This window comes from Miniopterus natalensis, chromosome 5 (assembly GCF_054644295.1).
Source record: "Miniopterus natalensis isolate mMinNat1 chromosome 5, mMinNat1.hap1, whole genome shotgun sequence".
In the NCBI taxonomy this organism is placed as follows: Eukaryota; Metazoa; Chordata; class Mammalia; order Chiroptera; family Miniopteridae; genus Miniopterus; species Miniopterus natalensis.
The window spans coordinates 21,272,731-21,286,394 of NC_142085.1; the positions used below are offsets into that span (position 1 = coordinate 21,272,731).

The 13,664-nt window shown below is 49.7% G+C and overlaps 1 protein-coding gene across 2 annotated transcripts in view; it reads left to right on the forward strand.

Annotated features, from left to right (window-relative positions):
• Nucleotides 1-7,724: 7,724 nt before the first annotated feature.
• TFAP2D (transcription factor AP-2 delta) overlaps nt 7,725-13,664 on the forward strand; it is a 54,334-nt gene continuing 48,394 nt past the window's right edge. Inside the window, exons 1-3 of one of the 2 annotated variants that reach the window (XM_016212707.2) lie at nt 7,725-7,763; nt 8,756-9,253; nt 12,882-12,942. In XM_016212707.2, the coding sequence (XP_016068193.1) occupies nt 7,725-7,763; nt 8,756-9,253; nt 12,882-12,942 (598 nt within the window). Of the gene's footprint in view, nt 7,764-8,704; nt 9,254-12,881; nt 12,943-13,664 lie in introns of those variants that run through there. The other variant, XM_087817134.1, reaches the window with a different exon arrangement.

Here is a 13,664-nt window from a genome sequence, read left to right on the forward strand (position 1 = left end):
ACGGGGGTTGGTTAGAAGATAAGGGTGGAGATATGTACCAGGGTGCCCAGAACTTGAAGTATTGTGGGTAGAGAGGCAACTCTCCCACCCCGGCCACCCCCGTGTCACTGAGAAGATGCCCAGGATATTGAGGCAGAAGTGAGAGGAATCTTTGGAGAGCGAAAGGGAGGGAACTCAAACAGAACAAGAATCTCCGGAAGGCGTGTGGAGGGCGGGAGGGGCGAGAAGGGGGTAGAGGGACAGACGGAGGGGCGGAGGGAGGGGCAGAGAGAGAGAAAATAGGAAATTAAAAATTTTTGAAAACCAAAATGTTCATTAAGCCAGGAGGAAACTCTGATGAGCCAAGTAGGAAATGGAATTTGAGCGCAGAGAGGAAGACTGAGCTGTCCGTTCCCCGGGGTCCTGAATGAGGGGCTTTGGACTGAAAGGACGCAGCGTCTGCATTCTAGCTCCAGCCCTGGCCTTGTCTCTTGCTCAGTCCTGTGACTTTATAGCTTATCTTTCAGTAAAGGGTAGGCTCTTATGGCCTCTGAAGTCTCTCCCAGCCCTATTTGCTTTGGTGCCATCTGTCCAAAGGCCGGGAAAATGGGCCCTGGGGAAGCAAGGATGCCCTAATAACGCCTCTCTTCAGCCGCCTCCTTAACAGCCCCCTCCTTCCAAATTAAATCACTCAACATGTATTAAGCACCTCCCTCGAGTCCAGGGTGATGTATGTATACACGCATACAGTCTCTTAAGCCTCACAACAGCCGCTGGAGCCGTCAGTGCTATTTTTTCCCATTTTACAAGTGAAGAAATTAAGTAACTGTCTCCAGGAGAATCCGGCTTGAAGCGCAGGACCTATGGTTCCAGATCCAGCGCTCCTACTGCAGAAAAATTAACCACCTCGGCTTCTGCGGCTCCCGGGAAGCCAGCGCTGGATCCACAAAGCGACAGCCGCAGCCGGGCGGGGCTGAGAGACTGGCGGGCACCGCGGACTCCCTGAGGCCTGGCTCCGGTGCGCGCCCAAGGCTCCCACGGATCCGGGCGCGGCCAGCTGGAGCCACTGACTCCCATAGAGCCCAACCGACCAGCAGGGGAAGGGACACGCTCTGTAGCCCCCCCCGCACCCCCCCCCCACACACACACACAGTCAGTCACCAACCAGATCAGGGAGGCCTCATTTGCAGCTGCGCGAGTCCTGGACAACTTCCCCTCAAGGCAAGTCCCCTAACTGCAAAAGAAGCCGGCCTGGGCCTCCAAGTGCATATTTTCTGTTAGGCTTCTGGAAAGGAATGGGGGACTTGGGATAAAAGGAAGACAAGTTATATGTAGCAGCAGAGCCCAGGAGATGTAGTAGGAAAAAGTCTTTTTGAATTTGAAGCCCAAATGACTGGTTTCAAAGCCCCCGCGTGACCTTGGCAATCGTTCCTGCTTCTTTCCTTGCGCCTCACTTTCACAAGTGCCTCGGTGTCCTCGTTTGCCCGAATACCTACCTCACGCTGAGGCTAACGCCTTCTGCACCTACCCCTAGTGCATTTCCCGTAGGGCTGTCGCAAGAATAACGTGCTCCAAAGAGCCGGGAACAAGGCCTGACGCCCCTAGGAGTTCCACAAGCGCTGGCTGTTGCTGTCACTTTGTTGTTATTTTGGCCCTATGAAAGGAATGGTAATTACACCTGTCCTCACTACTGGAGTCGTGGGGAGAAGTGATGTCTGGAGTAAATGAGCCAATACCTGTAAAAGTGCTTAGTGACCCAAGGCCTCACTTTTCAAAAACCTCTCATTGCTCACAAGGTCAAAGGACTGAAGGACCCCAGAGAGCGCAGAGACACGGCCCTTTCGGAGCGCACGCGTTTCTAGTTAAATGACGCAAGTTTTGTGCCGGAGAGCAAGTCCTTAGCCAAAGGGACAGACTGCTTCTTGCCACAGAGAGCGCAGCCGGGGGAGAGGCCGCCGGCGCGCGCCCCCCTGGTCCCGGGAGGGAGCGCCCTTGGCCGCAGAGGGCTGGCGAGGCGCGCTCGCTGCGCCCGGGTCGGCGGGAGAGGGCGGCGGGCGCGCGCCCTGCCTGCGCCCAGCTCCGCAGCCGCTGCAGAGGGCGAGGCGTCTGGCCTCACAGGCGAGGGGCTCACTTCTAAATTTTGCTGTTATCAAAGAGAAGTCTTAAGACAAGAGAGTTCTTCCATTTAATTTTCGACTAATACTTTCTCCAGGCTTCTTAATTGCTTGCAAATGCATTTTCTCTGTACGATTCTGGAACCCGTGTTGCCTGTTGGCAGCAAGGCTGAGGGCGGAATACAGAGCCCTGTTAAGCTTTCCACAACAGCCCAGAGGGCGGGATACGGTCGTGCAGCAAGAGGTTAAAAAGGGGGAGGGGGGAGGAAAGAAAGAAAAGGGAGTTTAAAAAAAAATCAGGGTCAACCTTTAAACTGAAAGGACTGGGGAATCTGTCGCGTTAATTTCCCCTGAATATCCCAAAGCTCTTTTTCAAAATGGTCTTCCATTTTTATTTTGCAACTAGGTAACGTTTTAGGCCAAGGGGCCCTTCTGTTGCTGAAGGTGGAATGGAGGTGGGGGTGGGTTAGGAGAAGAGGGCATATAGAAGAATTACCCAGATCATAACTAGAAAAGAGAGGGGAGGGACCTTTAGAAAGAAAAGTAGTGTCAGCATCAGCTCCGGCTAACAGGAGTAAGAAAGAAAATAAATTCATTTGGGGCAGGGAGGGGATCTGATCCCAAGTGCCTGAGCATTAGTCCCTCGGCGGACTTGCCTTTTCTCTTCAAATATTACTGTCCTTTTAACTGGGTCAGGTTTTAGATTCCTGGCGCCTGCCCAGAATTCTCTTGGTATTTGAAGAGCTCTTCTCCCTCCACCTTGCCTAGTGAGTAACCATGCATGAACCAGGGATTGGGATGCTGTGTAGTGGACCCAACATATTTGCCTTTCCACTGCCTGAAGGACGGCACCCACCCACAGAAGCAGTAACTGGAAGAGGTTAGGAGAAGCACATCAGAGTAGGTCCTCAGATTAGAAGACCTTTCAGGTCAAAATCCTGAGTGAGTGTGAGACTCTGGCCCCTTGGGAGATGACGCTGAGATGATCCTGTGTGGTTGGCTCTTGGAGACTCCAGGCTGAGCTTATCTTAGAAGCCTACCCAGAGTGAAGGCCTCGGAGGCCAGGAGATTCAAGAAGTGGTGGAAGGGTGTCTGCGGGCAGATAGAACCAGAAGACCACTAAGAGAGGAAACAGCAGCCAGTGGATTTCTTTGAATTGCTCTACAGGCACCTCTGCTCTCTCTGTGCATCCGAAAGAAGCAGTGGAAAGACAGAGGCCTGGGAGCTTTAAGATAGGTACTGATATTCAGATCTACACCTCTTGTGCTTTGTGGAAAGAACATCCAAAGACTACAGTGGATCTTCAGTGCTCCATTGTTCTCCAACGCCAGAGTCTTTGGCATCATGAAAGCTGTCTCCTATTGTGCAAACTCATGTCTGGGTTAGGGCACTGCATGCCCCACTGGAGCAGAGCACACTACAGCTCACTCTTAGACAATGTGCACATTCGCTCTCTTAAAGCATAAGCTTAAAGGAGCCAATCTCATTTCTATCTTCCTGTAAAGGGGAAGGAGGGAAGGAAGGAAGGAAGGAAGGAAGGAAGGAAGGAAGGAAGGAAGGAAGGAAGGAAGGGAGGGAGGGAGGGAGGGAGGGAGGGAGGGAGGGAGGGAGGGAGGGAGGGAGGGAGGGAGGGAGGGAGGGAGGAAGGAAGGAAGGAAGGAAGGAAGGAAGGAAGGAAGGAAGGAAGGAAGGAAGGAAGGAAGGAAGACACTCTGGTTGATTAGTGTATATGAATATGTCTTAAGGAAATATTTTTGGTTGAAAATGCCCAAATAAATACAATTCTTAACTACTCCACTTTACTTAGCATTATTTGACAATTTTGTGGAAAACAACTCTTCAGGATACATAAAAACAAATGAGGCCATTTGGAGAAGAAAACGAAGTTACAAGTCGAAATAAGGAGGAGGAGAGGAAATCTATGTTTAATAAAACTAGTGATCGGTACTTGTTTGCTGGTAATTGCCCACCAACCCGAAACCCTCAACGGGTAACAGAACCTTTCAATGGAGACGTTTAATTTAAGATTGGGTAAGAACTGGGGTTTGTATGGTATCAGCCTAGAAGCTCAAGAAGGGACCTGAGCTTCCCACAGCTGTGTTTGAACTGTAGGAAACAATTCAGAAACTGTCTTCTCTAGCTCTGGATTGTAATCAAAACAATAATGATAGCAACAAAGATCCCTCTGCAGATTCCTGAACCAACTGCAGTAGAGCAATCCCTCCTGGAGTGTGGAGCATAGAATCAGAAGGCAAAATAGAAGCTCTCAGCGCTAAGGGAGACCTTCTCCAGCTTTTAGGGCGCAGGGCTGGCTGGGTTGTTCCCTTACTTTTACGAGCTATCTCGAGTGGGCGGGAGCCGGCCTTGGCCTGGGGCTTAGGCTGGGATGCTCACTACAGGTTTCTCCAGGGAGGGAGCCCCAGGCGATTGTCACCAGTCTCCAACTCGCCAAGGCCAGTTAATTCAATTACTCCACCCGCTGGAGAATGTCTGGCCAATCGCTCTCCGAAAGGGGCAAAGCAGAGAAAGAGGAATTAGCCTTTGGGTCAAGCAGGATGGCACTTATTAATTGCTCTGGACTATTAATTGGACGGGAAGGGGAGACGGTGGGGGGGACTGTCTGTCAGAAATAAATCCCGTGTGCGCGCACAACACACACACACACAGACACCAAGCACGCCGCACACCTGCCTCGATGAGTTTCTTTAGAGAAGGGGCGCGCTGAGCAACCCTAGAGCAGATGGAAGGGAGCGCTGACCAGTATGTGCATATGGCACGGATGCTTTCCCCAACTTTCCTTTCAGGGACAAATAGCTTTTTTTTTTTTTTTTTTTGCTTGGGATGAGGTGACAGGGAGCAGTTGGCCAAACGGAGTTTCCTTACGGTTCAGCCTCTGGTGTGGGAAGCCAGGACACCAGAGTAGGGGGCAGAAGAGTTTTCCAAAAGGAGATGTGGTACCCTGGCAAAGTAGGTCCCTAAATTAAAAAACAAAAAAACCACAAAAAACAATGCACTTTACCCTCCCTGCTTCATCTCCTCTAAACAGGACTTTTCCTCATTCTGCATTTTGTTTCCTCTGATTCCCCAAGGGTTTAAGAAGTACAGGAAATGAACCCCCTTTTATCTTGGTACTTAGAAGTCTCTGCGGGAAATGGGGTGGGGCAAGGGAGTGGAATGGAGAGGTGCGATGGCCAGTTCTTTGGCCATGTCCTGAAGTATTCAGATGAGGCAACCAGAGGTCACTCTGTGGCTGTACTCAGCTCTGGGCCAGAACTCATCATGGAGAGTATCAGAAGCTCCGGGACGGCACGTGCATCTTCTCCTGGACACGGACAAACACATGGGCCAAACGCGCTGGGACAGCAGGCAGAGCAGGCGGCCACGACGTCCTGAGCCTCCTGGCTGTTCCCAGGGGAGAGGATTTTGCGTCTGCCTCCTGGCCCTAAGCCGAGGAAAGAAGGTCCCTTTGCCTTCAATGAAGATGTATCTGACAGTAAGGGAGTGGGGGGAGGGGGTTGCAGCTAGTCTGAGAAGGGGCCATCCTTTAACCTTTGAGTTGGACTAACTGGGAAACCAACATCATCCAAAAAAAAAAAAAAGCGCGCCTGACAATTCCCAAGATAACCTGTGGGCCCTACGCATCCTTCTGTGGGGAGGCTTGTTTCTTCTCAGGGGCAGGGGTTTCTGGGGTAAAGTCATGGGGGGGATCCCCAGATCCCATGGGGGATTATTTATTTTATCACTGGATAGAATATAGAGGCCTCACCCAGACCTGGCAAACAAAAGATTTCACTGCAAGCATTTTGGGATTCAGCCCCTCAGTGCCCACCGCACTCATCTTCCCCTCCCACTTAAAGATCAAGTTGGGCATTCTTCCTTTTCATCTTCCCTGGGCTCTCAGTCTCCTGACTATATTAGACCAAAACATGAAATTTCAAGAAGTTGGGGGCGGGGGCACCTGCGCACCTTGAAAAGGGGAGCAAGCGTTGGCTGACCCTTGCGCAGGGCTGAAGCATCACGGATCTCCATTCCAGACAGTGCATTTCAATTCTTGTCGTGTGCCTTTGTCCATTTATATAAAGCAAAGAGTGCTGAGTGACAGCTCCAGTTAGCCTGCATGAGCAGATCCTAATAAACCCTCCCAAACCCCGACCTAAAAAAAAAAAAAAAAAAAAAAAGCCACATGCCTGTTTGCCTGCGGCTTATTATTAAGACACCTTCTCAGCTTAAATACTTAAAAGCTAACCAAATGAAATGGCAATTAAGACTAAATTACCCCTTCTATCTTCGAGAGGACTCTGCAGGGCCAGCCAGTTCTTATGAGGCAGACAGGTTTGGAGAGAGGATCTTCCACGGCCTCAGTATTGCAGGCATGTAGCCACCGACACCCCCGCTCCAGGAGCTAGACCCCTTGGAGCTGGAAGCCAAATTCTGAACGCAGTAAAACTCAGATACTCCTTGAAAGTTGAGAAACCCACAGAAGAGCTAGAGGTAGTTGTGCGCTCCCTCCTTCCCGCCCTCTCTTTGTAAAATATAACTTTCAAACATTTAAGGGTTATCTGCGGGTAATGGAGTTCAAATACCTGGTGCCACTGCTAAAAGGTCCACCCCCACTCCCCACCCAGCCCTGTTTCCGAAAGGGAAGAGAAACACAAAAGAGGGGGAAAGCGGGTTGAACTGGGGATCGAAAGACATCGTTTCCCCTAACTGTGGAATTTCATCACACACGTCTTTATTCTCTTGTATTTTTCTTAAACGTAATGCCAGTTGCACCGTTTTCTTAGGAAGGAAACCTGGGACTGTCCGTCACGGTTATTTATCTTAAAAGCTGCCGAAAGTGTAAGCCGCCTCCGGGCGTTGCCTTCCGAAAGAGGGGAAAGAACCCAAATTCGATGTAAATGTGGAAAGAGCAGTATTGTTTCTACTTGGGTAAAGGCAGGCACCCCAATCAGGCTGAAATTGATTTGGGTGCTTGTTGCAAAAAGCAGCTTCCAGCATCCAGGGAGTGGGGCCAATAGGAATGACCACTTACTCGTGTAAAAGAAAGGTTTAATTAATATATATTTCTATCTCTAATGTCCCCGCGTGGGGGGCTAGATCTTTATCTTCACAATAAAACGTGTGCGAATCCTCTCGGCAGAGAGGAGTCCCCACCTCAGCCGGTATAGAAAAGCACCATAAAGGTTAGAAAAAATGGGTAAAAATGTTGAAAGAACCTCCAGTTCCTTATTAGGCGAAGATACAATATTTATTCCCTGTCTCCTGGGATAAATCTCTTCTGCCTATTGTCCTCCCAGTTCTCAGTGCTGATGCTTAATTTTCAAAACTTCTATATTACCAAGGGACCTACGACATCAGCCAAAGAAATACTCAGCAAGTACAAAATCTGTTCCAGGGAGCTGCTTTTGTGCAGAGGGAAAATTTTGTTCCTACAGGTTTTTAAGTGGGTAAGAGGCAAGGAGCTATCTGATCCGGGCAAAGCCATTACAATTTAGATCTCTATCTATAGAACATTTTTTTTTTCCTTAAAAAAAAAAAATTGGAAAATACAAGAAGTTTGGATTTTTTTTTTTTTCCCGATTCTTTTTTTGGAGGGGGAAATTGCATCGTAAGCTTTCGGAGAAACCCAACATGTCAACTACCTTTCCGGGACTAGTCCACGATGCCGAGGTATTATTACTTTTTTTTTTTTTTTTCCTGAGCGCGCGTGTGTGTGGCGGCGGCGGCGGTGGCGCGGTGGCAGCTTCCCCCGTCCCTAATCTATATTGGACCGCTACGTTTAATTATAATCTGGCTTTCGGGAGAAGTTAAGGAAGGAGAGGGGAGAAAGTTCGCGATGACATCTGTCGCCGGGAAGGGCAACTGTGCCACGTTAAGAAACATTTGCCGTCAGGAGGGGGAAAACATAATCCTAATAATAAAGAAAGGGAGGAGGTGCCGAGGAGAAAGAGAGAGGTACGGAGGGAAGGTGCTCGGAAGGCGCAGCAGAGAGGCGGCTGGGGGGAGCCGGTCGGTGGACGGGGCGGGGCGGGGTGGGGGCCGCGCTCCCCTTTCCGATGGGCTTACTCTCGGGAAGGAAGGCGGAAAGGGGGCTCGGGCTACGGCCCCAAACGGTGAAGGGAATGAGCGAGTCGAACGGTTGGCACGGACTGGATGTTTGTGAATAGATGGGCCATGATTTTGCACAGCTCTGGTGAAACGTTCCGGCCTGGACGGCGGCGGGGTCTCGGGGCCGCGGCCGGCGCTCGGTGCGCGCGGACCCGGGGCCGGCGGGCGAAGCTGGGGGCTCCGAGCGCCCGGCTCCCCGCGCCAGCCGGGCAGGGGCTGTGCGCGTGTGTGCGTGTGTGTGTGTGCGTGCGCGCGCGCGCGCGTGTGTGCGGGGTGTGGGGTGCGTGTGTGCTGTCACCGCACCTATATAGGGTGGGGGATTTTTTTCCCCCCCGCTCTCCACTGTGAGGACGGGGCCGGCGCCCCCAGCCCGCCCGCTCCACGGGCTCCCTGGCACAGGCGCCGAACCCGGGCTGCGGCGCGGCCGGAGCCCCGCGCGCTCGCTCTCCTTGGAGAGCCCGGGAGCGCTCCTGGCTCCGCCAGAGCCGCGCCTCGGTTGCAAAATGACAAACCTCAAGTTTTTCTGCTCTCCCTTTTCCCCCTCTTCCTTCCAGATACGTCACGACGGATCAAACAGCTACCGTTTGATGCAGCTGGGCTGTCTGGAGTCCGTAGCCAATTCCACCGTCGCCTATTCTTCCTCCTCTCCTTTAACTTACTCCACCACCGGCACCGAGTTCGCGTCCCCCTACTTCTCCACTAACCACCAGTACACCCCGCTCCACCACCAGTCCTTCCACTACGAGTTTCAGCACAGCCACCCGGCCGTCACCCCCGACGCCTACTCTCTGAACTCGCTGCACCACTCGCAGCAGTACTACCAGCAGATCCACCACGGGGAGCCCACCGACTTTATTAACCTGCACAATGCGCGGGCGCTCAAGTCGTCCTGCCTGGACGAGCAGAGGCGGGAGCTGGGCTGCCTCGATGCCTACCGCCGCCACGACCTGTCCCTCATGAGTCATGGCTCCCAGTACGGAGTGCACCCAGATCAAAGACTCCTGCCAGGGCCCAGCCTGGGGCTGGCCGCCGCGGGAGCCGACGACTTGCAGGTAAATAAGCGCGCGGAGAATTCCTCCGGCCCTCCCCTCCGCGCCCTCCCCCGCCCGCGCGGCGCGGCGCTGCGCTGCGCTGCCTGCGAGCCGGCGCTCCAGCTCTCTCCCTCTCTCCCTCTCCCTCTCCCTCTCTCTCCCTCTCTCTCTCTCTCTCTCTCTCTCTCTCTCTCTCTCTCACACACACACACACACGCACACGCACACACACCCCACTTATGGAAAGTTATCAAAACAATTAGAGGAGGCGCGTGCCATTCGGTCCCTCTCATTGGATCAAGGCATTTCCCCTGGACGCTCGGGAGTCGGGCTAGCTGGGGGCCCCCACTTTCCGTGGATCTGCACGGAAGCCTTTTGTGAATCCACGTTTCTGTCCCCCTAGGAGATGGGGAGGGGGAGCTCTAGGAGGCTGGAGTTGAGACCACTGGACTTAGAGTTAAGACTGGAGAAGTGGGTGACCAATCGCACCCTCAGACCCGGCGTTCTGCTGGGTCTACCCTCGTGTCTCAGGCGTTTGTCCCAGACTAAGCTGTGGGGGGGGGGGCTTACAATTGGGGGGAGCTGCCTCGTTCTGGGGACATTGTTGAGACCCTGAGCTCCAGCAGAAGTTTCATCAAAGATACTAGATGGATGTGGAGAGCAAAGAATCCCAAGTGAAAACCTCAGAAATGTACCCAATGAAAGAATCTGCAGAAGGCACAGGGTGGGAGGACCGCCCAGTCCCGCCACCCAGTTGACTCACAACTTTATTTTTCCTCTAATCCGTTAACTTTTATGTAAGATTCAACTCCTTAAGAAAAAGGAGATGCAGAAAGTAAGAGAGAGAGAGAGGGAAAACAAAAAGGAGAGAGAAAGAAAGGGGAGGGAAGGAAGGAAGGAAGGAAGGAAGGAAGGAAGGAAGGAAGGAAGGAAGGAAGGAAGGAAGGAAGGAAGGGAGGGAGGGAGGGAGGGAGGGAGGGAGGGAGGGAGGGAGGGAGGGAGGGAGGGAGGGAGGGAGGGAGGGAAGGAAGGGAGGGAGGGAGGGAGGGAGGGAGGGAGGGAGGGAGGGAGGGAGGGAGGAATTTAGATACTGTGGAGGCCACCACTCAATTAGACATCTCTCTCCTACTTTATTTCTTAATGCATTTTTGCATATTCTTTGCAACAATAGAATTTATAATTATGCAAGCATATTGTCACAGCCTCATTTCAAACAAATAAGCCCACAAATGTTCAAAAAAGAACCCAGAAGACATGAGTTTGCAGGGTATTTTGCCTGAAAGTGCAGCTAGTTCCACCTGGGAGCCCCTACTTTTCCAGTCAGCACGGAGCTGGCCACCTTCTCCACAGTCGCCACAATGAAAGGCGAGATACTTGAGGAGCACAAGTTGGAGACGCCAGAGAACCCTTGTTGCGCACAGAAAATCTTTCCCCCTCATTTACCTCCAAGCGAGGGATCATTTTAAAATTAAAGTGAAAGCCCTTACAGTCCCAACAAAGGGCCGTAGCAGCAAGATCGGCACACGAGAAAAAAGGTTTGGCCCCATAAACCTTGACTTTCTACATTTATATTCACGAAATAATTTTATACGCTCAGGGCATTTTTACATTTTTCACAAGGACCCCCTTATGTCTCAAGAGGGGAAAAATCTGCCATTCAATGCTTTGCTCAACTAAAACCTATTTACTCTTTTTAATAGCCACGTCTGCTGCTGATTTTTTTGTATCTGTACAAATTTTTTTCCTTTGCTAGGCACAAAGCCGGGCATTTTTCAAAAGAGGGGATTAGAACATTTGCAAGCACCAGACAAAGAGCGAATCCCGGTGCAAAAGAACACCGTAGTTTATCCAATTTTCGACTTAGTGCCATTCAACTGGTCATTTATGCAATGTCATCCGACCAAACAACGTTTTACTTATGAGGGGAAAAAGTTTGTTAAGTGAAGCGTCCAAGATTCGTTTCTTCTAAGAAAATAAACATCTTAACGGTGCGCCAGAGAACAGAGGGAAAGGGTTCACTCTCTCGGGGAGCTTCACGGCCTTTTATCTTCTTCATTTCAGATATTTTGAACCCGTGTTTTTTGCAGCCTATGTGGGTTGTTTTTCTTTTTTTAATTTTAACCTTATTTTCCCCATTAATTACTCATACTGAGGGAATATTCACACTGAGAAAAACACTCCAAGGTCCTAGAAGAAATTGAAGAGTATGGCATATGATCTATTTATGTGTCTGTGTCTATAGACATACATATATATCATTTTATTTCTGTGTACGTAAGGAACAAGTTGTAAATCTGACAAATTATTTTCTCCCACTCCTCCTGGGCTTAGCAGAATGAAAAAGAAAGAAAAAAGTCATGGCTACTTTTAAAATGAGAAATGGGGAGGGGATGTGTGGGAGAAACCCGTCTCTCTCTTTTTATTTCTTTCTTTTTAAAACATTCATCAGCATATGCCTCATTTTAAATGCAACAAATGTAAATATACTTTTCCCTGCACAGAATTTTAAGTGAAAGTCCAATGGTTTGGAGGGCAGTCTAAGTCTGCCTGACAGATGCAAACAGTCTTGTGGCTTCAGTTCCATCTTTGAGTCCCCTAAAAAGATTTGCTATGGCCAACAAAGGAAACTGTCACACCTTTTCCCATCACCGCTTTAATTTATGCTCAGTTTCCAAGTTGTTTTTTTTTCATATTGATTTGATAATCACTTTAAGGCAGAACGGTTCAAGTAAGAAAGAGCTCGTGAGCGGGTTGAAAAGGGGTCTCTTACAGGCCAGCCTCAATATGGTGAAAATGGGGAAGCGAGAGGGAGCCAGGGCTGTAAAGGTTGTTTTGTAAAATGGGTTTTTATTATGCACCGACTCTCTCCGCATTTACTTAACTCTTCACGGGCTGTTGGGTAGGTTAACACCCTTCAAGGCCTCTTTCATGTCCAATACCTCGTTTGTTTGTAAAGGAAAATGAGCCTTTAACACATTTGGACTCAGAGGGGGGGAAAAGACACAGAGAGAGAAATTTTTATTTTTCTTAATCAAAAATCAGCAAACCCTTACCTCCTTCCCAGTCCAAATGATCCTTCAATCCATTAGGCTCCTGAGGATCTACAGTGAGTGAACCTGAAGGTGTTTCCTCTATAAGGCCCATTGTGGGTAGCATTATAGCATGCTCCTCCAACTGGGCTAAAGCAGAATCTTCATGAGATAACTTGAATCTTCCACCTGAAATGGCTCTTCTGAGCTCCCAAGAAACCCACAGTGCCAAAGTTGGCACCTTTGGTGTAATTTGCCTTGTGCAGAATCTGCCATGGAGACTATATATGCTATGTTCCTTGATGGGGACTCAAAGAGTTTCTCATTCTCTTATGTCAAGATGAAAAGCACTTGGGCTCTTTGAAGTGTATATTTCATGGTACTGTAAAGTGCACCTTAAGATTTATATAACTTTTAGATTGTGGTTTTCTGGCAATGTTTTCCCCCTTAAAATCAAGCATGCTACCAAACTTGCTCTAGCTCAATGGTTGCGTTAAATGTCTACTATGGGGTTATGTGCATACGAGGTTCAGGGATGGGATAGATTGAAAGACTTAACCCATGTGGTCATGCCTATTCTTATCTATTTGAGTGATTTCCTTTATTTTCCTTTTATTAAGGGCTCCGTGGAAGCCCAGTGTGGGCTTGTGCTCAATGGCCAAGGTGGAGTGATAAGACGAGGTAAGCAATGACATGTTAAAACTAAACATTCTTTTTTCATCTATGACTTTGTTTTGAAGATCTGGTGGTGCTTTTAAACATCAGATCCCTTGTCTGATGATTGAGAAAACAATTACTCTTGTCCCACACAGGATTACCCACATTAAAAAGGCTCCTTTCCCCCACCAAGGCCTGAACTTAGCCTGTGCCCGAAAGACCTGTGATTGAAGAGATTGGCTGTTTCTCACAGAACAGTGACAGAATCAAAGTTCAAGACAAAAAAAAAAAAAAAAAATCCTCACACCTCCTTCCCCCATCACCACATCCTGGAGCAGAATTTCTGGTCTTTTTTCGTCTTAAATGTGCCAGCCACAGCCTGGGTATTTGAGCTGATGGTGTTAGCTTGAGGCTTTGAAGGATTCTGTGAAAGGCTAGATTCGTGGAGGCTGGAGGGAAGGCTAATGAAGCACCAATATTGTAGCTGCCCTTATTTTTCTAAGTGTCCCGAACATTTCTTTCTTTAAGGGAGGGTGGGAGGAGGAGGTGGTGTTAACTGCACAGGATAAAGCTTTCTTGTTCCCATCTGTTGAAGAAAACATCTGAATCCAGAGTTACCCATGGAATTGGAAGGTGGGGGGTGGGGGCAAGAGTAGAAAGCTGTTGATTTGGGCTCAGACACTGAATGGGGCTGCACCTCAGATGTTCCATTTTGACAAAAAGTTTTGAACTATGACATTTTAAGG